The sequence below is a fragment of the Oxyura jamaicensis genome, chromosome 15 (assembly GCF_011077185.1).
Source record: "Oxyura jamaicensis isolate SHBP4307 breed ruddy duck chromosome 15, BPBGC_Ojam_1.0, whole genome shotgun sequence".
Taxonomy (NCBI): Eukaryota; Metazoa; Chordata; class Aves; order Anseriformes; family Anatidae; genus Oxyura; species Oxyura jamaicensis.
In genome coordinates this window covers 3,219,513-3,246,746 of record NC_048907.1, presented here as the reverse complement: position 1 = coordinate 3,246,746, position 27,234 = coordinate 3,219,513, and the positions used below count along the sequence as shown (strand labels likewise).

The window sequence follows — 27,234 nt, the reverse complement described above, 5'->3', positions numbered from 1 at the left end:
AAATGAAATGCAGAGATTTTATCTTGACTTTCAGCATCTCTTGGTTTGCCAGTCCTGAACGTTTTAGGTCCATTTCCCTCTAATACATATATAAGGTCCACGTGAGCATGCCTTTAAATCCTCCTTTTCTGTAGTTATGTACTAGAGGGTTAAGCCACACTTGGTAAACCTCAGGTTGGGATCTAAAATCCAGACTTGCACATTGTACAAAAGAAGCTCTGTTTTCACAGAGACTGAGCGCTCCCCGATCCACCAACACCGATTGGAGATGTAAGTGCTCAGCACCAGGCTCCTTTTTCCTCAGTAGCCCCTGTTTTAGTTTAACGAGTGTTGGCTGTATCCATCAGCAATAAAATACAAGTTCAAATTTAGTCCCTGCCAGGCATGAAAATGTTTTCTTGATATTTCTTGCATTAATGCTTCTATCTTGGAGATGTTCATTTAAGTCTAAATGTTTCAAGAAAACAAATATCCCTTTTTAAAGGCTGTTTTTTTGTTGTTCTCCTTCCCCTGATTATTATTTTGTCTCAGTGTGAATATATAAAGCTGTATATATTCACATCTGTATGTATGACACATGCTTCTGTTCTTGCTGCTTAAATAAGTCTGCCTGGATTTTGGTTTGGGGTTTTGGATTTGTTTTTTTTTTTTTTTTTAGCTAATTATTTTGCTATTCTCAATCAAAGACTGCTCTTCCTGCCACATGCCTCTTTGCCTGCTGTGGTGTTTGCTTCCTTTTCAAACCAGAGCTCCAATGAAATGTTTTTCATTCCGATCAGTTTTGAAAGGTTTTTGCATCTCCGAGCCTTGTTTGCCTCCTCTTCCTCCTCTCAAGTTCATCTTGCCCAGCCTCTGTCTGTTGGTCTAATATTTTGATTTCCCTGTTTCAACTTTGTAGCAGATGTTGTTCAGTCTCATGGTGCCGTCTTCATGGAAAGCGCGTCCCTGTCCACCCCCATTTCAGCCCCTCAGTTCAGGGGCTTCCGGAGAGCCAGTGAGATCAGCATTGCCAGCCAGGTCTCAGGAATGGCAGACAGTTACACTGCTTCCAACATAGCCAACAGTAAGTGTTTCACCCCCTCCAACACTTCTGCTCGCCACCACACCGCTGTCTCAGCGCCGTGCACCGAGCCGTCCCGCTCTGGCTCAGAGCCACGCAGCTTCTGTCCGTCTGTCTGTCTGTCTGGGGTATGCTTTCCATTTATAACAAAACCTGGAACTATTTCACCTCCACCTGATTTTGTCCTAGTCAGTGCTGCGTGTTATTGTACCCCCTGGAGGAGCCAGATTACAACACAGGGGCCATTGCCGTGTTATGCATGTTGGACTGTGCTGGTGATTCTGGTGTAAATTGTTCAAAAATGGTAATAATTGATAACTCTGAGCACCGTTTGGCTGCTGTGTGTGGTGAGGGTTAACCCAAAGGGATGTTTGTGCACTGCTGTTGATAAGAGTCTGGCAGAGCTAGTGGGGATCAGCACTTCTAGATTAACAATGCAGGATGTGGTGCGTGGCTTGATGCAGATTACTTAAACATGATCCACAAGAGGAGGGGACGAGTAAGCCCTTCTGTAATGCTGAAAGGCAGGAAAAGGTTTGGGTTATTTTTTACTTTGCATCGAAAATTCAGCTCTTCTGTAGCCTGGAGGGCAGCTCCAAGAGTCAGTCAATTAGGAGCCATGTCCCGGAGCAGAGTGAGGAGAAAAAGGATGTTGTTTTTTATTTTTTTATCAAAACCTGTATAACTTCCCAGCTAACACGGTGAGGAACAACAGCCTTTGTTAGCAGTTCAGCCCATTCCTCGTTTCAGCTGAGGTGTGAGATTAACAGAATATATCCTCGGGGACCTCTGATAAACTCAGATGGAAAGAGGCTGAAAACCAAACAAATTTAAAAACCAAAAAAACATCAGCCCAAGCTTCTGTCCCAGAAGGTGGTGAAAATTTAGAGATAGTCTGTTCCCAGCACATCAGATTACAGGGCTATGAACAACTTGCTTCATAATTAATTACCGAGCTTAGTAACACTCTCTGAGGCAAGTGTGAGCTGTTGGAAGTCCGTGGGCACGGGACAGAGGCTTCTTGTCCTGTTTGAGGCAACCTTTGCAGCAGGAACACACTAGCTGCCCTTGGACAAATGAGCTTTTCTTCCCTGAAGCACAACCAAGAGCCAATGCTGTAATCCCAGCGTGCGTTCTTGTATTTGTCCTGACGAGCTTTCTTGCTAAATTTTAATCTGCATGGGAGGAAGGCTCCTCGGGGAGAAGGTGTTTGTTTTGTGCTCATTTCACACCCACAGAGAACTGCCAACCTCAGCCGTCCCGGGAAGAAAGCTGGGGGCTGCCATTGTTTGTTAGGAAGGGTTCGGGGTGGGATGGTGCCTGAAGGCCCCGTGTGAGGCCCCGCAGCCATCCTGCCTCCGCCAGCTGAGGGCAGGGTCAGGCCTGCACGGCGCTCGTGCTGCGTAGGTGGGGAACCCGCTGGCGAACATGGGGGGCACCTTTTGCTGCCCTCGTGTCCGTCAACACGTCCCCCTGCCTGCCTGCAGAGGTCTGGGCAGTCTTACGGCTTTCCTCCAGTTATTTTGACTTATGTTTTGTGTGAGTTATTCCTGCACACACTTCACAGCCATCAAAACCTGTCTGTGACACCAGAGGGGAGAAGTCCGGCCCTCAGCACGCATCTGCCCCCCCAGAGGCTCTACCAGGTGCTGATGAAAACTTGGGCAGCACCCGGCCAGCAGCATGGGGCCACACAGAGCACCTGTCCCCAGCACCTGGCCTGTGACCAGCCCCATTCCTTCTCCCTGCTGTGAGGGTGTCTCAGCCCCTTCCTTCACCTCCCCGTGCTGCCACAGCCCCTGAGCCCCGGCCTTGCAGCTCATATGCTGAATTTCGTTAGTGCAGTGGCAGTATGAAGCTGATGCGCTGAGGGTTGGACGTGGCCTGCAGGCCACAAGGGCGCTGCAAAATGGCGCTTCCCTTCTGGGAGCCCTCCCCAGGGTGCAGCTTCCTCACAGCGTGAGCTTCTGGAGGATGGAAGTGGTGTTGCCTGCATCGTGTGTGCCATAAGAAGTATGATTTCAGTTTTTTGTTTGCTTTTGTATTTATTTTTCTTTTTAGAAACCAAACACCACCTTAACCATTGTAGAGGGTTTAGCCTTCTGTCCCAACTTGCACTCCCTCACAAATCCCCCACCCAAACTTCATCCAAGAGACGCAGGCAGCATAAACATGATGAAGTCCCTTCAAAGGGAAGAAAACTCAAAGGGGTGTCGAGTCAGGATGCAGACTGTGCTCTTCGGATACCCAACCTGGACATCAAGAAAGGTATTCTGGAGAGACCTGCTCCAGTCAACCTCCTCTCGTTCAGTGGTCACAGATCTTCACAAGAAATCTATGCGCTTTCACTGAGGCACTTGCAATTTCTGATTGCATTTTAACAAGTACTTCTGTCACTTTGCTCCAAAGGTCACTCATAAATAACACTGCTAACACCTGGCAAGAGCAGAAGTTCTTCTAGGCAGAGTTGTGGGGACAACGCTTCTGCCTCTACCACCCTCGTACTATCTTTTGAGCACAGAAGAATTAATCCTGGTTGCTTCCTGCAAAGAATCAGGAATTACCCAAGCTGGGGACTTGCATGAGAAATGAAAGGTTGGGACGTGACCAGGAGCTGCCAATTTGGAAGGCAGGGAGTCAGAAGTGGCTGCGAGGAGGTGCCTTTGTGATCTGGAAAAGCCGTGTTGATCCAGCAATGCCCTCCTTCTCTTTCCCCTGGCTCTTCAGAATCTCAAGGGCCATTAGGATGGCCCCAAGTGGCCTGGGCATTCGGCACACCAGGGGTTGGGCCATGGGGATGTGCTGCTGTAAGTCTCTGCACTTCGCAGTGGTTGTGCTGGTCTCTGGAAGGAGCTGATGGGTCCATTTTTTAAGTTCAGCATCAGGGCTCATCACCAGCAGCTTTCCCTTAATAAGAAGGCTTTGTTGGACTGTACCTTATGCCTGGCAGCTTTCCTGGAAGTCCATAAAAAGGGAAAATTGTTACAGAGAAAAACAAGTTTGAGGAGAAACTCTGCCAAAACCCCAGCTTGCAACTTGCATGCAAACTCAGCTCTTCCTGTTGCTGTCTTCGCCTGACCCATCTTCTCCTTTCCACGGCTGCTCTTCCAGGCCAGAGCGGGCAGGAGCTGAGGGCTCCTCGCTGCTGGGAGAGCTGCCCACGCCATCGGGGTCTTAGGCTTTGTGCTGAAACATGCTTGTGTTGGAGCTGGAAAGGATGTGTGCGTGTCCGGGGCAGCGTTGAAGTGTGGTGGTGTGCGAGTGGTGGCTGTCAGCCACTTGTGCGTGAGCCGTTCGGTGGAAGAAACTTTTCTGAATTTTCTGTAACGTTGCCCACCCAAATCTCAGAGCATTTTTCAGCCTCCCATGCAGTGGAGTCCCAAAGCCCCTGGCCCAGAGCTGGTCCAAGCGTCTCTGTCACCTGCACCGTGGTAGCCTCAGAAGGCAATGAGGATTTACTGGGGATTGCCAATCCTGGCAGCATGTGCTGTAGCACCCTGCCTTGTGGTGCCTTTAACATCTCACGTGGGCTCCCAGCATTCAGGTCCTATGCAGTGTGGCTGAGATCTGGGTGCTGAAGAGTCCTTCACTCCCTGGTGAGAGCTAAAGGAGTCTGGAGCAGGGCTGGAGATGACCTGGGCACACACTGCAGTGGGCAGCCTTCCTCCCACATCCCACAGGAGGCACATTTTGTCTTCTGCTTTGGAATGTGGATTCCCAGGCTCACTGCACATGAGCCTTGGATCCTTTCCCTGCAGTCTGGATGAATGGCGAGGTAATACCTGCCCTCTAGTGCCTTCGTATCTCCTTAAATAAAGGAGAGCTCAAGTGCTGTTGCCTCCGTGTGTTCCTCCTTTGGGTTGAGCAGACAATAAGCCCTGGGTTGGTTGTTCCCTCTTAACAGTGCGACCGTCCGGGGAGAAACATCACGGCCTACCTGGAGCCAGCACCTTGAAATACCATTTGTGACAGACTGTGCGTGCACGTGAACCCGCTTTGAACAAATCTTTTCCTTCTAGTTGCTGCCAAATGGTGGGGAACCAAAAGGATCGACTATGCTCTCTACTGTCCTGACGCCCTGACGGCTTTCCCCACAGTTGCCTTACCTCACCTCTTCCACGCCAGCTACTGGGAGTCCACAGACGTTGTCTCCTTCCTGCTGAGACAGGTACGGTAATCCTCCCACCCTGATCGACCTTGGGATCTGTTTCTTCTGGGAAAAAAATGGGGGGAGGATTTTTTTTTTCAACTATACCTTCCATTACTCTTCTTGATGCATAGAGATGAGAAAATGCCCTCTGTGCAGGTCCACCTTCTTCCCTGTCTTTTTGTTTCTGACCTGTGTTGCAAGCAGAGCTGCACCCACACAAAATTAACGGACGGGTGCTGTTGCACCCAGTTAATTCAGGTCTGGGTTTTGTCTAAAAGCAGGCTTTAGGAAGTCTCCCCAAGGAGCCTTGGAGTGAGCCAAGCCGCCTGGGGCTGTTTCCCATCAGAGCGCAGTGGCAAAAGATGGAGGCACTTGCTTCTTGCAAGAGAGCTGTTCTCTGTGTGTGAGTTTGGATCCCAAGTCTGAAACTTGAAGAAACTTCTTGGTGTCTAAATATAAATATCACGAAATTCGATAAAAACGAAGAAGTTCTGTATGAGTTTGACATGAGTTGATAGATAGGGCTGGGTTCCTCGTTTTGGGTTTCTGAGTTACTGCAGTCTCCTCTAGGAACCCAGACCATCGTCACTGTGCTGGGATTTTGTTTTTGTTCCTCCAGTACAGAGCAGTTCTCCTGGGGGTAGGTAAATGGGAATTTCTGCAGTCTGATGCCTCAGACTCTGTCAACCTAAATTTGGCCTGAGATTTAAATTCACTGTTTAAAATAAGTTTTTCCTAAACAAAATTATTTTCCTTCAGTTCCTTGGGGGATGAAGGGGTGTTATTTGCCTTACAAAGTATGAACCCCCTCAAGGAAAGGTACTTAGAGCATGGAAGTGGAAAAAAACAAAGCAAAACAAAACAAAAAGCAACTCTGTGGATTGTGTTGCCCACTACGGCGCTTGGATTTGCTTTGTGTTAGCTCAGCTGTTAAGTTGTCCCCGCTCTCTTCCAGCCTCCTCGACTGCAGCTCTCAATTATTTATGACTCTGTTGGCAAACTTTCTTTCAGTGCTGTTTTCCAAATTGTGTGCGAACCATAAACAACAGAGATGTCGGTGCTGGTGGCAGCAGAGCAGTAGCGTTAATCCAGCGAGACCCTTTCTTCTCTGGCTGTGTCTCGCCCAGCGAGACGTCTCCGTGCTTGTGTACACCTCGCCAGCTCAGCTGCTGTGAAACCACAGCCCCGCATCAAACTTAGCCCAGCGGGACTGAAGGCAGTGAGGGACCCGTAATTGTGCCTGAGTGGGAACAGCCGCGATGGTCTCACACGTGAAATGCCCCCCTCCCAAAATAGCACAAGCAATTACTCAGGATTCAGCCCAAACCTGGGTCTGCAGCACAGTGGGGGTACTTCGTATCTTGCGGCTCTCCATCCGCTCAAAGCCTGCCAGTGGCTGACTGTAGTGTGGCACCCCTGCTTCCCCAGTGCCTGTCTCTACTCGCTCATCTCTGCCTCGAGACTGTCATTTTTCTCATGCCCTTTCCTCTTGCTGTCCTTCCAGAGCACCACACCACTTCTTCCCCTAATAAGGACTTGTTCCTGATCTCTGGGCAAAGTGTAAAAGAAAGCTGTTGGATAATGTTAGCCTCCAAAGACTGAATCTTGTTAAAATAAGCCCAAATTGGACTCAAAATAGATTCCAGATTTAAATAATTTTCAGTAAAACTTGTTACTTTGTTTACCTTGGATTTCCATGAAATCCCTCCCCAGCAAGCTCACCCTCCCTGGGGTCCTTTTTCTGTTTCCCGGGAAGAAAAACAACTTCAGCTCTGCAAAGCGAGCTGGTCCGTGCCAGACCACTGCTGCCTGGGTCAGCTGGAGAGCTGCTGACCCCACAGAGTGTGTTCAAGAGCTTGTAGAAGAGCTGACACACGAGAGTCGTCTTAATCTTTTGGAGGGTCAGGGTCACAAAAGGCCAGTTTTGGAGTTCTCTTTGCAGGGTCACCTCCCAGCCTTTGAGACACCTCCTCACCTTTGAGGTCCGTGGTGTTAGTCTTCCCTTTCCCTTCTGGGGTTGAAGAGCAACCTAGGTAGGATATAACGCTCCACTCTCCAGGTTCCTCCTTCTCCATTCTTGCCTGTGTCCTGGCAGGCAGGAGCTGCTCCCAGAGGCTGGCTGGGGGACGTGACCTTGTCCCTCTCGGATCTCTGTTTGGGTGCAGTGACACCCACCGGCATGGAGATCAGTCCCTGCCAGGCCATGGGACTAGTGAGTGCCTGCGGGAAGGGAGGTCCCTAAACGCAGCACTTTCTGCTGTGTTTGGGCCAGTTTTGTACCTCCTGACAGTCTAAATAACCTGCCCTTTTTACCTGCATGCCAACCAGGATTAAATGAGTGCTGGCCACAGATTTTGCTAGCTCAGAGGAAACCAATTTTCCCTGCAAGAGAGCAGCCTCTCAAAGCGGTAGCTGACAAGCCAAATGCCCAGCAGGGGAACTCGGCCGTCTCTGTCCAGGCACTGCCCTCCCTCAGCACAGGCTGGGGAGATGCAGAAAGCGCAGGCAGGATGAGGGGGGGCACTGCACAAGTGGCTGATCTGCAGACGGGACCTGTCCTCCCACAGGTGATGAGGCACGAGAACTCGAGCGTGTTGGAGCTGGATGGGAAGGAGGTGTCCGTCTTCACCCCCTCCAAGCCCCGCGAGAAGTGGCTCCGCAAGAGGACGCACGTGAAGCTGCGGGTGAGGGGGGCTGGGGGCTGCCACTGTCACGTAGGGGGGCTTCAGTTTGGGCTGCAAGAACGGTGCTGAAGGTGGCCACCGTGGGCACCTGTGTCTGTCCACGCACTTGCCATGTTATATAGACAGAGACATTATGCTGCTGATGTATGTTGGTGATATTTCACTCAGATAGTTGTGGAAGAGGCACCCAGAAGATCTGTATCAGCAAGGTCTTGGCCTTCACTCCGTGTAAAATGCACCGAGTGTGGCTGTAGGTCGGGGAAGGAGAGGCAGCTTCTTCCAAAGGTCAAGAACACAAGTCCTGTGTGAATGCCCTTCGTTCCCAGGAAATGTCTCTGATTCCTGAAAGAGAGCAGTTCTCTGCTAGAGCTGAAACAATGTCAGCAAATTTCTCTGGTGACTGTTTGTATTGCCTCTTAAATCAAAAGTGTAAGACCTAACGGACAGTAGCAGCATTACACACGCAAACTGCCTTTTAAATGAGCTCTTCAGCCACGTACATCGCACCCACCCATCGGTGCAGGGCACAAAGTCTCACCTCCCCTACAGGTCAAATTATTTTCAGAAGCTGAGAGCTGTGGGTGACCTGGGGGGTGAGGGTAGGGAAGGACAGAGAAACCCACACACTGCTTTGTGCAGTCATATTTGGCATTCCCCCTGAGACTGTTCATCACTGAACTTCTTTTTTTCTTCTTGTTTCGTGTAGAATGTCACAGCCAACCACAGGATAAATGACACCATCGCTAACGAAGATGGGCCCCAGACCTTAACTGGAAGGTTTATGTACGGCCCGCTAGATATGGTCACACTCACAGGAGAAAAGGTACGGCCTGCCGTGGGGTTGTGCGCCGCGTGGTGAAAAGGGAGGGGGACAGGGGCAGAGGCTGCTCCCTCACTGCCTGCTTGGGTTCCTACCCTTGTGCCTTGGCTTGTTTCCCTTGCTCAAATTTGTGCGGTGCCTCCTACCAGGGACAGCAGTGATCCTGGGGGCTGGGTTTCATTCCAGCATCCTGATGTTCGGTTGCTTCGCAGCTCGGATCTTGCAAAGCACAGAGGGTGGGAGCAGGACCCAGCTCCTGAACAAAGGGGCTTGTGCTTGGCTCATCCTACAACTCGGTGTCTTTATCGCTGTCGTTGACCCCGACTTGCTGTCTTCCCAGGTGGACATCCACATCATGACCCAGCCGCCGTCAGGAGAGTGGGTTTACTTTGACACTGAGATCAGCAACAGCAGTGGCAGAATTTCCTACGTCATCCCTGAGAACCGGCGCCTGGGCATTGGCGTGTACCCCGTCAAGATGGTGGTCAGGTGATGTACCTTGGGCGGCCGTGGCTTAGTTTGCAAGGGGACAAAAAAGGCTTGAAACAGGCTACGTGATTGTGTGACAAAGTCATAGACCTGTAACCCAGAACAAAAGAGGAATTTGATAATTGTAGAGTAAGGTCCCTCCTTGCGTGGCAGCTCTGATTGTTGGGTGTGTTCAGAGCCTGGTTTGCCAGCAACAAGAGCAAAATGATTTGTACTCTGCAGCTATAAAAGGAAGATTCATGTTTTATTCTGCCTCTTACATCGTGAACAGGATGGTAATTGAGCTCTGGTTGCAGGAGCTTGCATGCCTTCTGTACCATAGGTGTACGGCCTCACTGTCATCTGCAAAACTGCACAGCCGAGCATATTTTAAAGACTATAAACTTGTCCTTGAGAGGCAGAACTTTGTTCTCATGGTAATTCACAGCCCAAGAGGTTTCAGCTCAGCTCCAGTTGCTGGCATTCAGCTTTGGAAGGGGGAGAAGAGGAGCATCTGTACAGTGGTGAAAGCAGCTGTGTTCTTCTGGGAGTGTGTTTCTGAGTCACTGACGGGCACTGACACCAGAGCTTTATTTCCCACCCTACCTCAACACAGAGTCCTTCCTGCAGTGCCCATCGCTGCTCGAACCGAGGGCAGCACAGCAGTTAGAGCCTTTGGGCCAGGTCTGCGGCTGCTTTGGGCTCGTGGTGCACTCTACTTCTGAAAGAACCTCAGTACCTTTATAGCTATGAATTCCAATTTCCCTTTCAGGGGTGACCACACTTACGCAGACAGCTACATCACAGTTCTGCCGAAGGGGACGGAGTTTGTGGTGTTCAGCATCGACGGCTCCTTTGCAGCCAGTGTCTCCATCATGGGCAGCGACCCCAAAGTCCGCGCTGGAGCGGTTGACGTTGTACGGTGAGTGGCAGGGGCTGGGGCAGTCGGTTTGCTTTACCTGTAGCATTGCTCCAGGTCTGTAATCCCTGGACTTGTGGGTTTTCTTCTAGGCACTGGCAAGACCTTGGCTACCTCATTATCTACGTCACAGGCCGCCCCGACATGCAGAAGCAGAGGGTGGTAGCGTGGTTAGCACAGCACAACTTCCCCCACGGGATCGTCTCGTTCTGCGATGGGCTCGTTCACGACCCGCTGCGGCACAAGGCCAACTTCCTGAAATCCCTCATCACAGACGTAAGCCTGCGTCTGCTGAAATACGATCGTAGCATGGGTTCAGATTGCTGCTCGTCCAATTGCCCCTGTCAGCACCAGTCTCTTGGCAGCAGTGCGACCTGCAGTGGAAGATTAATCTCTGTTCATTTTATTTTCATCCTTTTATTGCTCCGCAATTGTGTCATCTCCGCTCTGCACTGTCCCATCTCATCACTGATTCTTCCAACGCCAAATGCCAAGTGAAACAGAGGGAGCAGTGCCTCCCCTTCCCTGCTCGTGTGCTTTTGTCACCTGCTCGGTGGCTTTCTGTCTGCCCATCGTGCAACCTGCGGGTCTGAGGTGCCCTTTGGATGGCGTGGGGCTGCCGCAGGGAGTGGCCTTGCACCACCTACCCTCGACAGGAGGCTGCGTAGAGCAGCTTCCGAGCATTCACCCCAGAGAGGTCGTAATGTCACTCAGCCCAGAGGCTGAGAAAAGCTCCAAATAAAACAAGCTTCTCTCTGCCTGGCAAGCAAAGTAGCTGTCAGCATCCAGAGCACTCGTGCCCTGCCTTGAAGAGCAGGGAACCCCTCGTTAACCCTTGGACTCTCACTTTGGCCTGAGCCATGGAGGCAGGAGCAGCTGTCTCTGACTTGCTGCCACGAGGGCCTCGCTAGCTGCTCTCTCTTGTCCTCCAGGAAGACAAGTCTGTGACCAGGGCCAAAGAGTCCATATTCCTGGCTTGCCTGCAGCTCTGGGGACAAAGCAGCCTGGTCTGTGGTGGCACCAGTGTCAGCGCCTCCCCTGCTTCAACCCCCTGATGAAGGCTTTGTCCAGGAGCTGCTCGTGCTCTCCGCTGGGAGTGCAGGCAGATGAGCCCCCGTAAGGCAGTTGTGTGTTGCTGCCTGTCCCTTCTCCTTCCATCCCACAGCGCTGAGCAGCGGTGTCGCGTGTGGCAGCATGGCCAGCGGAGGGGAAGGCTCCGTGCTGCTGATGGCTGTGCAGGGGGTTGCAAAACACTCCTCTCCCCTAGTGGCAAGCAGGCAGTGAAGTGTGCGGCATCCCTGCCCCCTGCGGACCTCAAGGCACGGCAGCCGTTCAGCCAGAGGAGATCTGCTTTCCTGTTGCTGTTACTCCTCTTGTTCCGGCCTGTAAACATCCCCGGCTCTGTTAGTTAACGCTTTGCTCAGCGGTGCATTATCCAGCTGGGAACTTACATAAGTTATTGACCTGAGATTCCTACAAACGCTGTTTAGGAAAAAAAAAAAAAAAAAAGCCCTGCCTGTTGAGCAGCGAGGAGCGCCCGTAGGGTCTGACCGCGTGTTGCTTTCTCTCCCTGCAGCTCCACATGAGGATCCATGCGGCATACGGCTCCACGAAGGACATCTCCGTGTACAGCTCCATCAGCCTCCCGCCCACCCACATCTACATCGTTGGCCGACCCACCAAGAAGCTGCAGAGCCAGTGTCAGGTAGGAGCCAGCTCGTCAGAGCCCGAAAAGCCAAGGGCCTCCCGTGGGAGGGAGAGCAGTGGGGATTTGGTCACCCTAAAGCTGCTCTCTGACCCGGTGCTTTTCAAGACAGGAAGGTCCCACGTAGCAGGACCTGTCACGTCTGTCTGGGTGGCTCCGTGTCTTGTACATCACCCAGCGAACCTGGCACAGCAAAAGCGTTCAGCCCCCAGAGCCTAGCGGGGAAACGCCTCCTGCCCCTCTTAACGCCTGCCCTTGTCCTCCTTGTCTCGCAGTTCATCACGGAGGGGTACGCGGCCCACCTGGCCCAGCTGGAGTACAACCACCGCTCGCGCCCTGCCAAGAACACCACGCGCATGGCGCTGCGGAAGGGCAGCTTCGGGCTGCCCAGCCAGACGGAGTTCCTGCGCAAGAGGAACCACCTGCTGCGCACCATCTCCTCCCAGCCTTCGGCTGCCAGCGGCAGCAGCGCCGGCCACCGCCCCGAGCGCACTCAGAGCCAGTCCGACAGCGACAAGGAGAGGGACAGGGAACGCAGCCAAAGAAGCATGAGCATCGCCACGGGGTGCTGGGGCCGGAGCACAGCATCCCGCCTGGAGTCTGGCCTCCTGGGGCAGAAGTAGCCAAGCCAGAGCCAGCGACTGTCGGCTGTAGCCACCGGAGGGGAAAACAAAAGGAAAGAGGGGACGAGGCCGGCGTTACGGGCTGGAAGGGTAAATATGGTGCTACTCTAATAACATCGTGGTGTTCTGGGAAGAGATGGGATGTTTCCCATGCGGAACGTTCAGGCCTTACAAGCGGGAGCGTCAGGTTTGTGCAGCATGAGCCCAAGGAACAGCTGGAAATCAGGGGGGGGGGGGGAAGTCTCCAGGTCAAGATCGCGCTCTCTCCTGCCTCCTTCTCTTATCCAGGTTTAGTGACTGTAAATACGTGCCTCCTCGCCTTGTTAGCCATCGCTCCGATACGCGTGACCGAGTGCTGTCCTCAGAGCCACAGGAACGGGGGATGAGGCTGGGGGAACTTGCTCCTGGTTGTCCCAGGAGTCAGACCGAGGTGCTCTGCCAGTGCTGGCACGGGGTGGGTTTGGGGTTCAGTGAGCGCGCTGCTTCCCCGGCACAGACAGCCCCAGGCGAGGGATTTACCGTGGGCTGCGCCAGGCAGAGCAACCGAGAGCTTTACCTGTACGAGGAGCTTCAAGTTCGGCCACTTCCGCAAGGAGTACGTGCAGTGGCAAAGCAGAAAGCTGCTGTTGGTAGGGGCAGAATGTCGGCAGATTCACGCCCAAGGAAGTGGGGTCGTTATTACTGTTATTTTTTAAAGAGACATTTTAGAAGCCGATGGAATTTACCGTGTTGACCTGTTAAAAGAAGAATACAAGCTACTCTGAGCTGTTACAAGCCTCAGACACTTAATTTGCTGTTAAAGTCCCCAAATATTGCTCTATATTATTTCCAGACCTAACCACCATATATTTGCAAGCAGTTCTTCTCATCCAAATGCAGGGTCTGACTCTCTCAACACCCACCTCTGAGACGTTTTCTTCTTCCCAGGTTCTCTCCAGGTTCAGTAGCAGCTTCAATGGGAACTAGACTCGCTTCTTTTACCGGTAGTTACTGAACTGTAAAACCTCATTGTTTTTTGCACTGATGATTTTTAGAATGGAAACCTGTTACCATCTCATGTAGCTACATCTAACTGTTTGTAGTGCATGACAAATATTGTTAAGCCAGGGTGTGTGTGGGTGTGTGTGTATACCCATCCACGTGCATATACACAGGCCCCCACACACACGTATGTGTATGTATATGTATATAGCTTAAAAAAAAACACAACAACTCTGTGCAGAAGTTTTTCCAGCAGTAAGGAGACTGTAAGGAAGTGTGCCAACAAAGTCAGGCGAGCTTAAGAAAAGGCCATATCTTAATTTTCCTGGTGTGTTTCTCAGCGGCTGTGCCCAAGCCGGTGGTTTGTGTGCTGCCGGAGTGAGCCGGGGCTGGGTGCGAGGTGACGGAGCTGCCCGGTGCCCGGGGGAAGCCATCGCTGCTGTCCGGCACCCCCTGGTGACACCGAGACGTGTGCGGTGTGTCCTGCTGCAGCAGCAGAGAACAGTGCCTAGAGCGGGGGCTTCCAGAAAGCCCCGTAGCCCTGTCCCCCCCCCAGGTCAGCCTGGCCGGGACTTCTGGCCGCGGCGAGGGGCCTGGTTCCCTCCTTGCACACACCTCCCGGGCCAGAGGGGCACCCCTGGGGAGCTCGGGGTGCCCATTTACAGCCTCCAGTTGGCCTCTTCACGTGGAGATTTTATAGTCCTACCGAGCTCCTCGACTGTGTGTAACCCTGCTTCCCCCACCACACTTACCTGTATTTATATCACTTTCTACTTACGAGGATCTTATTTATAACAAAATTTTTTAGACTGGCTGCTTCATTTTATTAACTCTTTCAATATGAAGTGCAGGACGGCCGCACTGAGACACACAGCACTGTGAACACTGCTCTGCTACTTGGCTCCGGGCCACAGTAGGCAAACCTAAAACTCATCAGGCATCCAAGGTAGACCTCGTGTTCGGGGCGTCGATGCGGACGCAGAGCGCGCGCCGCCAGCGGAGGGACAGTGCTGAGCTGCCGGTGGGGCGCTCAAAGCCAGCCGCCCGCCCGCACAGTGCATCTCCCACGTCCTTGCAGCCTGACTGCAAACTGCTGAACCACTTCTCTTTGATAATTATTCGATTACAGAATGTATCCGATGACTTTTATTACCGAAAACTGACTTCCCTTTCTGTGGGCCCAGCTAAGCTCTCTCTGAATGTACACCCGGAGCTTCCTGGGTTTCCAAACAATGTGAATCGTCCCGCAGCTTTTTGCTAGTCGAATGTTCTATCAAACAGTTGCCATCCGAGTAGGAAGCCAAGCCACAATCCATCCTGTGAAGTCACCAAACCACATCACAAAACAATTTCTGCAAATTTGGATATGGCCTTTGCAAAATTCACCTTTTCCTCAAAGCCCCCGGCCAAGGCATGGTCTGTACATTTTCCAATGCTGATGAGATGTTCACATTTTCTTATGTGTAGATAGTGTAAAACAGAGGCGAATGTAAATGTTCAACATACAAAGTGGATATATAAAATGGAAAGTTATTTATTTATGTAGAGGAAGAAATGTCTGGAGGAACTGGAACCTTCAGGGTTTATTAATATTTAAAAATGTAGCTTTTTGTTTCAGGCATTATGTACAAAGCAATTACTTCATGGACCAAGTTTAATGTAACTGTCAATGAATGCAGAAGTGCAATATTATACTCACCTCTCCATCACTTCATGTTTTAAACAGCTACTAACCAGTTAGACTGACAATCATAGCACCTCCGTCCTCATCCTTTACTGAGCTTCTTGAAACTTCCCCGGGTCCTTTCCCTGGCCCCCCATCTGTTGCCATTGTACAAATCCAACACGGAGAAGCAATTGTAGAGCAGGACCTTTATTGCTGCAATAATACCAGATGACGTGGGTGTAGTTACCAGGAAATATGCCAATAAGTTTTCTCCACCGATTCAGTCCATCACAGTCTGCATCAGTCTATCTTCAGACACCCCCATCTGGCACTCATCTCTCTGAAGCAAAGATCAACGTGCTACTCACTCAAAGAACAATAGCAATAGTTGAATTCTGTGTCTGTAACCTGTTTGTTCTGAGCTGTTTCGGAGAGCGATGCATGTGACCCGATGTCTTGCCACGTGTATGGAAGAGGATCCACTTGGACGCGGTGAGGGAAAGATGAATGTATCTCCCGTCCTTACTGAAGGGGCACTGTCAGGTTCAAGACCTAACTTATCTTTGTTACAAAGAACGGGTTTGCTTTGAAATGAAAGCCTATTAAAAGTTTCTCGTACTCCTCCCTGTCGCTGTTGTCTGGGCAGCCACCAGCACGACCGCTGACGGTCGCGCTGCTTCTGCTGCAGCCCACGTCCTGTACTCGCACATTGGCACAATACAGCACGCACTGCACAGGCTGCCTCAGGCTTCTCCTTTTTTTTTTTCCCCCTTTTTTTTTTTTAATTGTTTCCATGGGAATCAAACTCTGCCGTGGAGCTCAGATTTTTATAAAAAGCTTTTTGTATCACGGAACTATTGGGCCAGACTTTCTACCTGACGCTGTCCCTTTCGAGTCTTTTAAAAAAAAAAAAAAAAAGGACCCCCATGCGTTCACGCCGAGTTGTTTCCCCGGGTGGCCAGCTCACGCCGTCAGATGAGGCGAAATTCTGATACCAAAAACGTTTACAGTGTCCGATACGCGAGCCGAGAGCAGTAACTAGCCAAAGGGTTACTAACAAACGCCCGCTCCGCCCAGCAGCCGCCGTGCTTGCTGTAGCAGCCCCTTCTTCAGGTATTGCCACCGTTTGCTGCATTTCCTATTAGTTCTAGAAGCCTTACGGTCCCTTCCCCGTCCTGAGCACCCTCTGCCTGTCGATACCCTCGACTGTCAATTTTATATTCGACGATGTTAATTATATTTTATTTATAAAAAATTGCTTTTGGGGGGTAACAGACGCGCGTGCGGGGAACCACCGGAGGGCATGCCCGAGGGCGCCGGCCGCCCGCCCGCAGCCCGGGCCAAGCAGCAGCCCGAGCCGGCGCTCCCGGGGCCGCGCTGGGTACGCCCCTGTGTGCGCAGCACCGTGCAGGTGACGTGCTTGTGTGTGACAAACCTTCTGTACGACTTTCCTTCTCCTCCTTGCTGTTAGTGCATCGTTCCAATGCCTGGGTGTGCTTTGTGTACAGTATCATTGTGAGTTACACAGATTAAAGAAACGGGAAGGCTCGTCTCTCGTCTGCTTCTTTGGGAGCCGCTAGAAACACGAGTCACAAAGCCCGGGACGGGAGCAGGCGCCAGTTTAATGGAGGGTTACAGCCACGAACACAACACGGAGGGCTTCTGCGCGGATCAGTCTCACAGGACTCATTTGTCCATTAACTACCACCTTTTTTTTTTTTCTTTTTTTAACAGTTTGTAGCTTTATGGCCTTTGTAGTGGGGAAAAGTGATGGTCATTTGTATCACAGCTGCTGCAGGCAGGGGCCCCGAGACCCCAGAGCCTTGCTGCTGCCCAGGACCTGCGCTGTAGGAAAGGGGCATGAGTAAAGCCTCTGCCCCGGGGGCACAGCGCAGGGTGGCACTCGAGGGCTCAGGCTGGGTGCTGCAGCCTGAGCAGAGCCACACAGAGCCACGAGCGCTCTGCTCCGAGCAGGGTGGGTGAGCACAAAGGGCCTGTGAGCTGGGTACACACAGGGCAGCAAGGACGGGACCAAGAGCAGCCCCTGAAGGGAAGACGCGGCAGCCAGCTGCCAGTGTTGCAGCCCTGGTGCATACCCTGGCCACAGCGATGCCTCCTGCCAGCCAAAGCCCAGAGCTGAGGGGCGTCAGCACCTCTCGGTGCTGCTGAGCTCCTCGGGCCTTAACAGAGGCACCAGGGCAAGCAGGACCCAAGTGCGTTACAGCCACACTGGCCCCAGTCAGGAGAGAGGGAAGAGAAGGGGGTTACTGGGAGACAAACCATTAAAGTTGCTCTCCTTCCCAGTCAGTAACTTACAGAGCGGGTGGAAACTGCCCCGGGAAGCGTCCTGATGCGGTGCTGCCTGCAGGGTCCCAGTCGTCAGCGCGGAGCCGGGGCCCCCAGCAGGGCTGGAGCCCAGGCTCTCACTGCAGCATCCCCGTCCGCACCTGGAAGGCCAGCCCGTCCCCCCGGGTGGCTTGCTGGAAAGGGAGATACAGGCACTCAGAGCACAGCCTTCCCGAGGCCAACAAACCACCAGCACCCACCTGCTGGGGTCGCTGCAGGGCTGCCAGGGCTCGATTTGCCCTGGCAGATCCACTCGGGTCCCCAGGAGGCACAACAACATCCCTGGGTGCAGCACCCCCTCGGCTGTGCCCCCTACCCCCACCCTCAGCAGTCTGTGGGGGGGGGGCGCCCCCCCCCCCCCATTACCTTGTTAATCTCTTTGTGCCTCTCCTTGCTGACAATTTCTTCTAGAACTTCTCCATCTCCCTTAATAAGCCTGGAAGACAAGGACAGGGCCACGAGTTGCGACAGCTCCTGATTCAGACCCAGCCTCTGCAAAACCCCTTCCTTATGTTTTTTTGTTGTTGTTGTTTTTGGTTTTTAATACACTGAATTCAGGTCTGCTCCCGACTGCCCAAAGCACACAGGGGCCATTCATAAACGGGAGCCAGTTTGGGCCTGAAAGGCAGTCAGGCCCCAGAGCATCTCGCCTGAGCAAATTTACGGCAGTGTCAGAGGCAGCTCCCACCTCCAACCACGAGCAGGAATTTAATTGTCTTCATTACGTGCCTAACGGGGAACTGACCTTAGTTCCACACCTCCCTAAGCCCCGCAGGCTGCCTTCTATTTTAAGACTGGACTTGTCATGCCCAATTCTCTTCAGCATGATGTTTTCTGCTCGCTGGGAGGATGCGGTTTATTAAAAACTGGGTCATTCCTGGTTGGCAGCTAAACGAACTTCAGTCCGATCGTTGTCTGTAACCCCAAGCGGAACACGCTCCCTGCCCACTCAGCCCCGGGTGCTAAGGGGCTGAGAGCACATTTGGCTGGGAGTGGCGGCACGTTTCAGCCCTGAAAGGCAGGAGCACGAAGCAGGAGGTGTGTGGAGGCACCACCACCCCTCTGATTCCTGCTTTGCAGGGGCAGGGCCCTGTTTAATGGGAAGCAGCTGAACCAATCATGCCACAAGGAATAAATAAGAGGGAGCTCTGCTACCTGCAGCTCTCTGCTGGGAGGCAGCCCAGTGCCCCCTTGCATGGGGGACCCTGCACAATGTCACACTTCAGTGCCCAGCGTGCCACCCGCAGGGCTGACAGGAGGGATCTGCGAGGCCTCAGCTCAGGCCTTTCCTGCCAAAGGGGACGTGGGGGGATGTGGCTCCGTGCAGGCACTGCAGTGCTGCAGAACGGCCTCCTCCAGGCCTCCACCCTGCACCGCCTGTATGGGGGCATCCTGCCTCCTTCCTGCCCCAAGGGCCCATACCTGGTTCTCCCCGTTTCGGGGTCCACGACTCTCCGTATGACGCTCTGCCTCGCATCCCATTCCTCCTTCGTCATCGGCTTCATCGCCTGGATGCGGGATTTCTGTTCGTCTGTCAGGACTGGAAGGTGTCAGTTAGTCAGAGGCGTGCTCGAGGGGCACCAAAGCGCCCTGCAAGGAGCAGCCAGGAACGCAGCGCTGATCCCGGGCAGTGCTTGCGGTTCGGTGACAAGCCACATGAAGGAAGGGCTGCTGTACGGCCCCAGAGCTCTGCCAGGTTGGTACTGCTGATGGTATCCTTTTATTTGGTGTCTCTGTTTCCAGCTTACAGCCACAATTAGAGCTAAAAACTCACCAATCTATGTATGTAGCGCCTTACATTTACTTGGTGTTGCTCAGAGGCAGACACTTATCAGGGAGGAGAGTCAGGGACTGCTCTGTGCACAGCTCTGCTACTGGCACCCCGTGTGGATCCCATGGGGATAACACACAGGAGCCTTTCCCCTGTGCAGTGCTTTGAGCCCTGGCTAAGCAGGAGGGAAACACGACCGTTACCTGGCCCGGAGTCCACCAGCGACTCCTTCTGCCACTGCTCCAGCGAGGGGCCGGGCACCACTTCTGCCTTGACTCTCTCCTCCTTAGCTTTTTCTTTTGACTTCTTTTTTGATTTCTTTTTCATTCTCTTCTTCTTTTTGTCTTTGTGTTTTACTCGCTTCTTTTTGCTGTTTCGACTCTTCTTCGCTTTGGGCTCACTGTCACTGGAGTCCTCGGAGGAGGAGCTGGAAGAAGATGAAGACGAGGAGCTGGAGGAGGAAGATGTCTCAGAGGAAGATGTGCTCGCCTTCCTCTTCTTTTTGCTCTTTCCTTCCTTCTTCTTTTCTGCAATGCATAAGAAGAGGGTGAGCACAGCAGCTCTGGCCCTGTGGCAGCAGGGATTCCCGTTAGCCCCTGCAGTTGATGCTGCCCCGCTCTCCCAGGCGAAGACCAAGCCCCAGGGCAAATCCCCTCGGTGCTGCCACCCGCAACACATCACCGTGCGGAGCTGTTCGGCCAGTGCAGAGCAAGGAGGAGCCGCAGGGCTCGGCACCTCTCAGCACCACCAAAACGGGCACAAAGCGCACGCTGACAGCGACTTACCTACGGGCAGGGATCCTTTCCTCCCACCCGAGCCCCCCTTTGTGCACCTGCCCCAAGAAAATATAGTAAAAAAGCGGGGTTGTGGACCTCTCCCTACCTTCCTTTGCAGCTGCTGAGCTCGACCTGCGCCTGTGAGGCCCTGAGGGCTGCCTCCCGGGCGAGCTGCTGCCGGGCTGCGGGTCCCTGCTGCTCTTCCTGCGCTTCTTCTCCTTCCTCTCCTGCCGGCTCCGGCTCCGCGATCGCTTCCGCGGCTGGCTGCGGGCCATGGCGCCTCAGCCCCTGCGGGGACAGCGCCGTCAGCGTCCCCAGAATTACCCCAAGCCCAGCTGAGCCCGGCCGGCCTGAGCCAGGTGTGTGACCCCCTGGGCAGCCACCACAGCTCGGGGGGACAGGGCCGCTCCGAGGCCCCCCGGTTAATTAGGGGCCACCCCGACGCCCCCTCCCGCGGCACGCCTCTCCTCGACCCCCCACAGGATCCCAGGGGCTGCCAGCGGTCTGCAGGGCGCGGCCCCTTTAAGAGATGCGCTGTCCCTTTAAGAGGGGAGCGGTCCCTTTAAGAGCTCGTCCGCAGCCGCGCGGCCCCTTTAAGGGCCCTTTCACCCGCCCCCCCGGTGCCTCCGCCGCGCGCATGCGTCCTGCCCCCCCTCCCGAGGCGCCCCCCGGGCCTCACCGCGGGCCGGGCCCGCGCCGCCGCCGCCGCTCCTCCGGCCCGGTCCCTCCCTCACTTCCGGTCCGTGCGCTCGGCGCCGGCCAGCAACGGAGCCGCGCACTTTGGTTCCGGGGCTCGGCCTGCCCCGCTATTGGTGCCCCGTTGTTGTCGCCCCTTCCCCAGGTCCTGCCGCCACAAAGCCTGCCCCAGGGGATCAACTCTTCCTTTATCGCCCCTGAGCCTGCGTTGGGCAACCCTCGAGCGGTGCCAACGCCACGCCGTTCCCAGCAGCCTGCTCTGAGCCCTTCTAGCTCAGTTTGGGGCCGATCTCTCACCGCTGCCCCGCCACCAAAAGCTTTTCTCCTGGAAGAGGCCAGGACTCCCCGCAAATAGCAGAGAAGTGGCAAAATTCGGGTTTTATTGCACTGTTTCTGTGGGGTACGTGGTTTTATTGCACTGCTCTTTTCCATTTAGAGTCTTGCAACACTGCTGTTGGCACAGAGGTCTCCACAAAGGCCGAGCGGCTTCATTTATTTTTCCTGTACCCCTGAAAATTTACAGAGCCCTTGCAGTGACTCCAACTTAAGGCTTTTTACATTTTCCAAGCACTCCTCCGCCGCGCCAGGCCGAGGGTGAGCCCTTGCCTGGCTGAGTCCCAGCAGGGGACGCAGCCGGCTTCCCCAGCCCGGCAGGACCGGTTCTGCATCCCCACCAAGGTGACTGCGACTTCTGACGCGACTCACGCATCCACCAGAGTCGGTCAGTGCAGCCCAAGAGGACAGAAAGCAGCTTCAGGCAACCTGGTCCGGAGAAACGGTGCCCGACCGCCTGCTACCACAGCGAACAGAGATCCACGGTCTCAGGCACGTCATCCTCAGCGGTTTCCGTGAAGCCGTCCCCGAACCCCTCTGCTTCGACCAGCTCGGGCTTCTGGTTGCACATGGGGCAAAGCCGGTTGCGGATGGCTGAGGCTCTCATCCAGACGATGAGGTTCCAGCGTTCCCCCGAGGCGATGGGGAGCGCTCCGTGGATCTGCCCCCCTCTGTGGAACAGCCCCCGGGTCCCCACGTGTTCGACCTCGATGTAGTTTGGCACAGGGCTGGGATCCTGGAACAAAGGGAGGCAGGTACAGCATTACACCAGTCCCACAAGAACAACGTCCAAAGAGTTGAATTTTGACTTCTTCAACAAGCAACAGGGAGAGGATGGGCCATCCTCAGATGCAGCCACTGGTGGCTTGGCAGCAGTTTGGTACAACTGCTTTCAGGTAAGGCATTCCCAGTGACAGGTCCAGAGGGAATTTAAAGGGAGTTTCAATCACGTAACTCTTTCACCAGTGTATGGTGTGTTTTTTAACCCCTCTCCTGTGAAGAATCCCCTGAAAACAGGGGCTACAGAATTAGGCGTGAGTCTCGTATGAAGTAAATGACTTCTCTCCCCGTCTCTCAGCACCTCCCTGCTCGTTACTTTCCTTAAGGGAAGATGGGCTGGTTCGTTTCACTCCAGCTCCTACAACAGCTCTCTCCTCTCTTTGATTTGGCTGCAGTTAGCTTGAGCATTGAGATCTTGTTTGTAGCAGAAAAGGTTCCTGTATAACCACTACATTTTAAAAAAGGGGAAGGGACAGAGTGGATTTGACTGTCAGAAGTGAACAGCTGTGGTTTAGAACAGTCGATGCCTTGAAATTGGGGTTAGGGGGGAACAGAAGCAGGACCCAGGTGAGGAATGTGCCCAGTACCTGTCTGAAATCCCCGAAGTACAAGTTGCCTTCTGTGAAGTCCTTTCCCAGCGAAACGTTTAAGGTGACCTCTGCATTGTCATAGTGAGAGCTCAGATCCAGGTCTTCGTGCAGCGCGTACTTGACCACGAACGCCTTGTGGCTGTCCAGGCAGGCGCCCCCCAAGTCGGGGTAAAGCAGAGCCGTTATGGGCCGCAGGTATTTCTCCCGCAGGGGCGTGATGAAGTTTTCATCCATCCCTATCTCGTTGAGCAAGACCTGCCGCAAAGAGAGGAGCTGGGAGCAGCTGACCGACAGCTGGGTTCTCTGCTGCTTCACGAAGTACTAAGCTGCCTTGTTCTCCTCCAACGCTGTTGCTTACTCAGATAAAGAACCAAAGAACAAAGACTCCAGCTACAGGGAGAGGAAAGAGGATCAGGTGGAAAGTGGTGGTGAAAAGAATAAGATCAGCAGGTGAGTGTTCTTTAGAAACAGAGTGTTCTTTAGAAACAGACACCTCGATTGAGATGTGTGTTGTTTAAATGCGAGGCGCTCTTTGCTCTGAGATAGCAGCTCCCACGCCCTGTCCCTGCCTTTCCCTGTCCTTTTGTCTCCAGACAAGTCACACACATTCCCTCAGCCCTTCCACTTTACGGAGGCTGTACCCAAACAAAGCAGTACTTAAATATATACGTTTTGGAACGGAAAGGATGGTGGAGCAAGGTAAACAAAGTCTGCTCACGAACGCTCCCCCTAAAGAAGCACGAGAGCTGCCGTGTCCTACCCCATAGTTATTCATACTGTTGGGCCTGCCCTTCGGCATGTCCGACTGCTCAAAGTTCTCCAGCTCCTCAACAAAGGCTCGGCAGAACTCCTCCGTGAACACTGGCAGCCGATAGATCCTCTTATCTGCCAAGAGATGGGAGACAGCTGGGGAAATCACAGGCAGGAGTGTGCTTAGCTGCTGTGCGGCCGAGCTAGACCGTGCTCGTGTTGGTGAGAGCGCAGCACCCACACGTTTCGCGTCGTGCTCCAGCTGCTCAAAGGCTTGGCACTGGTCCTGAGGATCAGCTCTGGGATGTATTGGTTAGTTTGCATGTTGGTCCTTTGCTTCCAGGCTTCTCCAGCCCTGAGCCCTGGCACCGATTTAAATGTCTGCTGTAGGTGCCGTGGAAATGCTCTGAGAAGCTCTGGAGAGCAGAGCTCTGCATGCACACGCGTTTTTCTCTTTTTTGAGAAAAGGAGAGAACTTTGCAGCTTTTGTCAGCATTTTTGGAAGGAACAGAGCTTCACAAATGCCACCGAGGAAGCTGAAAACCCAGATCTCTTTGAAAAAGACTGAAAGCCAGACTGAAAATATTTCAGCTCAGACTAACCTTGGGGGATTGTCTGAAATGGGAAAGCACTGGGGAGGGAAAACCAAGCCCCCCTAGCAAGCAGGATTCCTTCAGCGGGCTCCCCTGCGAGGTTACGGTACAACCAAAACCCCAGCTCTACTGCAGCGAGAGCCTCTGCTGAGACATCAGCAGGCTGGGACTGGAAAGGCAGAACACAGGATCTCATCCAGAGCACCACTGCTGCACAACGCTGCCTCTCCAGAGGCTCTCATCAGGCAGAAAATAACATCCTGCTCGTTTTGGCTGTGTATCAAATCCTGGCTATTAAAGACAGGGCTCGAAAACAGCTGTCATCGCTGAGGCTCAGCGTCACGCGCGTGCTCTTTGTCGATGATGGGTTGTTGTTTTTTTACCTGAGAAGGACTCGGTGTAGCGCAGGAGGCCATCGAGATGAGCATCTGGTGAAGTGCAGTAGCTAACGATTTCTAAAAATTCCGGGGCCAGGAACGAATCCTGGCATCCAAGGAAGGAAGACAAATACAAACAGACACACAATTAGCTTGCGCTGTCTTTTACAGCCCCAGAGGGAAACGGGCTTCCACAAAGGCATGGAAATTTTATAGTCTAGGGAGCGAGGCTGATGGTGACTCTTGGGTTACTTTTGTGGCAGAAAACGATACTGGTGTTTTTAGTGGTTTAGTAAATTGCGTCTTCCTGTAGTTCATGGGTATTTCTAAATATAACCGACCAGATTTATCCTTAGCACGACGGGAAAGAGCCTGACTCACAGCGTGGACACCTAACAGATAAATGCAAAGTCATTCCTAAAGGATTTTGCATCTTCTCCTGGCCTCAGCACAGAGCAACTTGTGGGGGGTGCACAAAGGCAGGCAGCCTGCTGCCAGCCTCCAGCTGAGCTCAACTCAGAACTTCTGTGTTAGGGGCAGAAACGCTGGTTTCTGTAGCTGTCCCTCAGCCTTCACTAACCCTGCGTGCCGCAGGGACACTTCAGATCCAAATTACTGATGATATTCTGAGCTCAGTACCAGGTGCTGGTGCAGCTTCAACAACAAACGGCCCTCATCTGGCTACAAACCCGGCAGAATCCTGCCTGCAGAACGTGCCAGGGCTGCCACAGCCACTTCAGTTATTTAGCTCTAGAACTGTGCACTATCCTGACGATCAGAGGGCTCCCTACTGCAAAAAACAAACTCTCGGCCAGCTCTCTGGGTGCAAAACAGACTTCAAACCCAGCGTCTACCTGAAGAATGTACACTTCGGGGTGTTTTCGTTTGTAACGGCTGGCGATGACGGCTTTGCGTTCCGCCGACTGATGGATTAACTGCTTTCTTCTCTGCACTTCTGCCTCGATCTAGGAATAAACAAAAAAAGCCATCTCGTTAGAAAATCAAAATGGATAACTAAAACAATTCAAGGAATCTGCTAATTGTTTCAAACCAGTTATTTTTGTTTGGGGTACCTCTGGGAGACAGAGTGCGTGCCTTTGCTTTTCTGTAGTCAAAACAAGCCCTATAAATATTTAAAAATTCAAATGCCTAAGAGAGATTTGAGACACGTTCTCACAGTGGCTGGCTTAAAAAAATAACTGAAGTCTTTCCATGGACGTGTCACATGGCGCTGCGAGTTTTCAACCCTTTCAGGCATTTCTGACACCTCATGAGTCACCGGCCTACGCCTTGAGAGTCTGGCTTATGTTCTGACAGCACAAGCGTTGTCCAAGATGAAGACATTTGCTAGGAAGGAGACCAGACTTGTCACGAAGGGATTACTGCTAAGTGCTGTCGGGACAGGCTGATCTGTCATCGCAGAGCAAACAGCTGGAGCAGCAGCTGATTCGGGCAACTCTTCATCTTTAATAACCCCCTGTGGGATTAGTTACGGCACACTTTAGGATAATGAGGAAGGAGGGGTGAGGTTGGCGGCGGCAGTGTGACAGCTCGCTGGCCTAGGCCTGGGGAGCCAGGGAACCGAGCAGGATCACAGAATTGTTAGGGTTGGAAATGAGATCCAAGGGTCGGATCACACAGAATTGTTAGGGTTGGAAATGAGATCCAAGATCATCTGCTCCAACCATCACCATACCACCAATGTCACCACTGAACCACGTCCCTAAGCACGATGCCCAGCCTTTCCTTGACCACCCCCAGGGACGGTGACGCCACCACCTCCCTGGGCAACCCGTCCCAACGCCCGACTGCTCTTTCTGACCAGAAACCCCTCCTCATGTCCAACCTGAACCTCCCCTGGCTCAACGTGACGCCATTCCCTTTACCCTACCTCTGAGAAGAGACCCACCCCCAGCCCCCCACACCTCCCCCTCAGGTAGTTACAGAGCACCAACGAGGCCTCCCCCGTCCCCCCGTTGTCCACCCCCGTCCCCCCGCCGCTCACCTCCCGCACCACGGCCTCGAACAGCTCGGGGCTGCCGCAGCCCCTCTCCCTCAGCACCTGCAACCCACAGCTCGGTGAGCAGCGAGCCGGGGGGGGGGGGGGGAGGAACCCCGAGCCCCCCTCAGCCCTCCGCCGTTACCGTCCCGTAGTCGCTGCGGAGCTGCTCCGGGTCCCGGTAGCGGACGTGCAGCCCGCAGCGCCTCACGAAGATGTTATCCGAGAAGAAGCAGGAGCACGCCCGGAACGGCCGGGCCGCGGCCATGTTTCCACCCGGACCGTGAGCACCGGCTACCGGGCGGCTCCGTCCGCCCGCCCGCCTCCCGAGGAGGGGCGGAGGCTTCGGTGCGCGGGCGCGCTCCCGGCAGGGTGCGCGCTCCCGGGGGGGGGGAGAGGAGGCGGGAGCGCGCGCGAGGCCCCGTTCCCGGTTCCCCTCAGCCCAGCCATGGAGGCGGCGCTGCAGGTGGCCGAGGAGGAGGTGGTGGCGGCGGCGGCGGCCGAGCCGGGCGGCCCCAGCAGCAAGTTCGCCGACATCCAGCGGCTGCTGGCCGAGGGCTGCTTCCCGCCCAGCTTCTGCTCCATCCAGAGGAAGAACCTCAAGCGCTACGCCCAGAAATTCGTCCTCGACGGTGGGCAGCGACCCCCACACACACACACAACCGCCTCACAGTGGGGGGCTCGGTGCTGACAGGAATTTCTCCCCCCCGGGGGTCTGTGAGGTGGTTTTGGGGTGGGGGAGCCTCCAGGAGGAGCCAGGTGGTGCTGGGGGGGGCGCTGCCTGTAGCAGGGTTTTGTTGCTGTGGGGTGGGGGATTTTCGTGGGGTTTGGGGCAGGGGGACAGCAGGCACAAGGTGCGTGACACTAAAATGTCTTCTCTCTGCCATCCGCAGGCGGCTGCCTCTACTACGTGGGGCCCAAGAAGGAGGAGAAGCGTGAGGTGATCGTGGACCCCGAGCGCAGGCGGCAGGTCTTCCTGGAAAGCCACTTCACCGAGATCGGGAACCACCTGGGCCAGAAGAAGACCGTGCACCGCATCCAGAGCCGGTACTACTGGCTGGGCATCGTGAAGGATGTGGTGGACTGGGTAAGTGTGGCACCACCAGCATTTCCCAAGGCATTCAGGCAGGAGACCCCAGGGAGCAGC

General features: G+C 53.8%; 3 protein-coding genes across 14 annotated transcripts in view; 1 reads left to right on the top strand and 2 right to left on the bottom strand.

The window, feature by feature from the left end:
• The window catches only part of PITPNM2 (phosphatidylinositol transfer protein membrane associated 2), a 133,992-nt gene extending 118,012 nt beyond the window's left edge, over positions 1-15,980 (top strand). For 3 of the 7 annotated variants that reach the window (XM_035340863.1, XM_035340860.1, XM_035340861.1), the window contains 10 exons: positions 899-1,063; positions 3,122-3,328; positions 5,080-5,228; positions 7,778-7,894; positions 8,601-8,717; positions 9,055-9,203; positions 9,955-10,104; positions 10,194-10,377; positions 11,678-11,806; positions 12,082-15,980. In XM_035340863.1, the coding sequence (XP_035196754.1) occupies positions 899-1,063; positions 3,122-3,328; positions 5,080-5,228; positions 7,778-7,894; positions 8,601-8,717; positions 9,055-9,203; positions 9,955-10,104; positions 10,194-10,377; positions 11,678-11,806; positions 12,082-12,429 (1,715 nt within the window). In that variant the 3' untranslated portion in view covers positions 12,430-15,980. The remainder of the gene's footprint in view (positions 1-898; positions 1,064-3,121; positions 3,329-5,079; positions 5,229-7,777; positions 7,895-8,600; positions 8,718-9,054; positions 9,204-9,954; positions 10,105-10,193; positions 10,378-11,677; positions 11,807-12,081) is intronic. The other 4 variants (XM_035340866.1, XM_035340865.1, XM_035340862.1 and 1 more) reach the window with 3 other exon arrangements.
• On the bottom strand, positions 15,859-21,404 carry ARL6IP4 (ADP ribosylation factor like GTPase 6 interacting protein 4). 3 transcript variants are annotated; one of them, XR_004754846.1, is made up of 6 exons: positions 20,076-20,370; positions 19,397-19,720; positions 18,845-18,962; positions 17,789-17,858; positions 17,393-17,556; positions 15,859-16,674 (listed from the first exon to the last, which is right to left on the bottom strand). XR_004754846.1 is itself a non-coding variant. In XM_035340875.1 (6 exons), exons 2-6 carry the CDS (start codon positions 20,242-20,244, stop codon positions 17,500-17,502), a joined length of 738 nt encoding a protein of 245 aa, XP_035196766.1. In that variant the 5' UTR covers positions 20,245-20,257; positions 21,273-21,404; the 3' UTR covers positions 16,680-17,499. The 3 variants fall into 3 exon arrangements, 2 of the variants coding, with proteins under 2 accessions (XP_035196766.1, XP_035196765.1); XM_035340875.1 differs by lacking the exon at positions 15,859-16,674 and adding an exon at positions 21,273-21,404 and having other exon boundaries at positions 16,680-17,556; positions 20,076-20,257; XM_035340874.1 differs by lacking the exon at positions 15,859-16,674 and adding an exon at positions 20,649-20,716 and having other exon boundaries at positions 16,680-17,556; positions 20,076-20,256.
• OGFOD2 (2-oxoglutarate and iron dependent oxygenase domain containing 2) lies at positions 21,025-26,377 on the bottom strand. 4 transcript variants are annotated; one of them, XM_035340872.1, is made up of 7 exons: positions 26,233-26,281; positions 26,094-26,150; positions 24,956-25,053; positions 24,095-24,194; positions 23,129-23,253; positions 22,366-22,623; positions 21,025-21,734 (listed from the first exon to the last, which is right to left on the bottom strand). In XM_035340872.1, exons 5-7 carry the CDS (start codon positions 23,165-23,167, stop codon positions 21,459-21,461), a joined length of 573 nt encoding a protein of 190 aa, XP_035196763.1. In that variant the 5' UTR covers positions 23,168-23,253; positions 24,095-24,194; positions 24,956-25,053; positions 26,094-26,150; positions 26,233-26,281; the 3' UTR covers positions 21,025-21,458. The 4 variants fall into 4 exon arrangements, with proteins under 4 accessions (XP_035196763.1, XP_035196761.1, XP_035196764.1 ...); XM_035340870.1 differs by lacking the exon at positions 26,094-26,150 and having other exon boundaries at positions 24,943-25,053; positions 26,233-26,377; XM_035340873.1 differs by lacking the exon at positions 24,095-24,194 and having other exon boundaries at positions 24,943-25,053.
• Between the last annotated feature and the right edge of the window lie 857 nt (positions 26,378-27,234).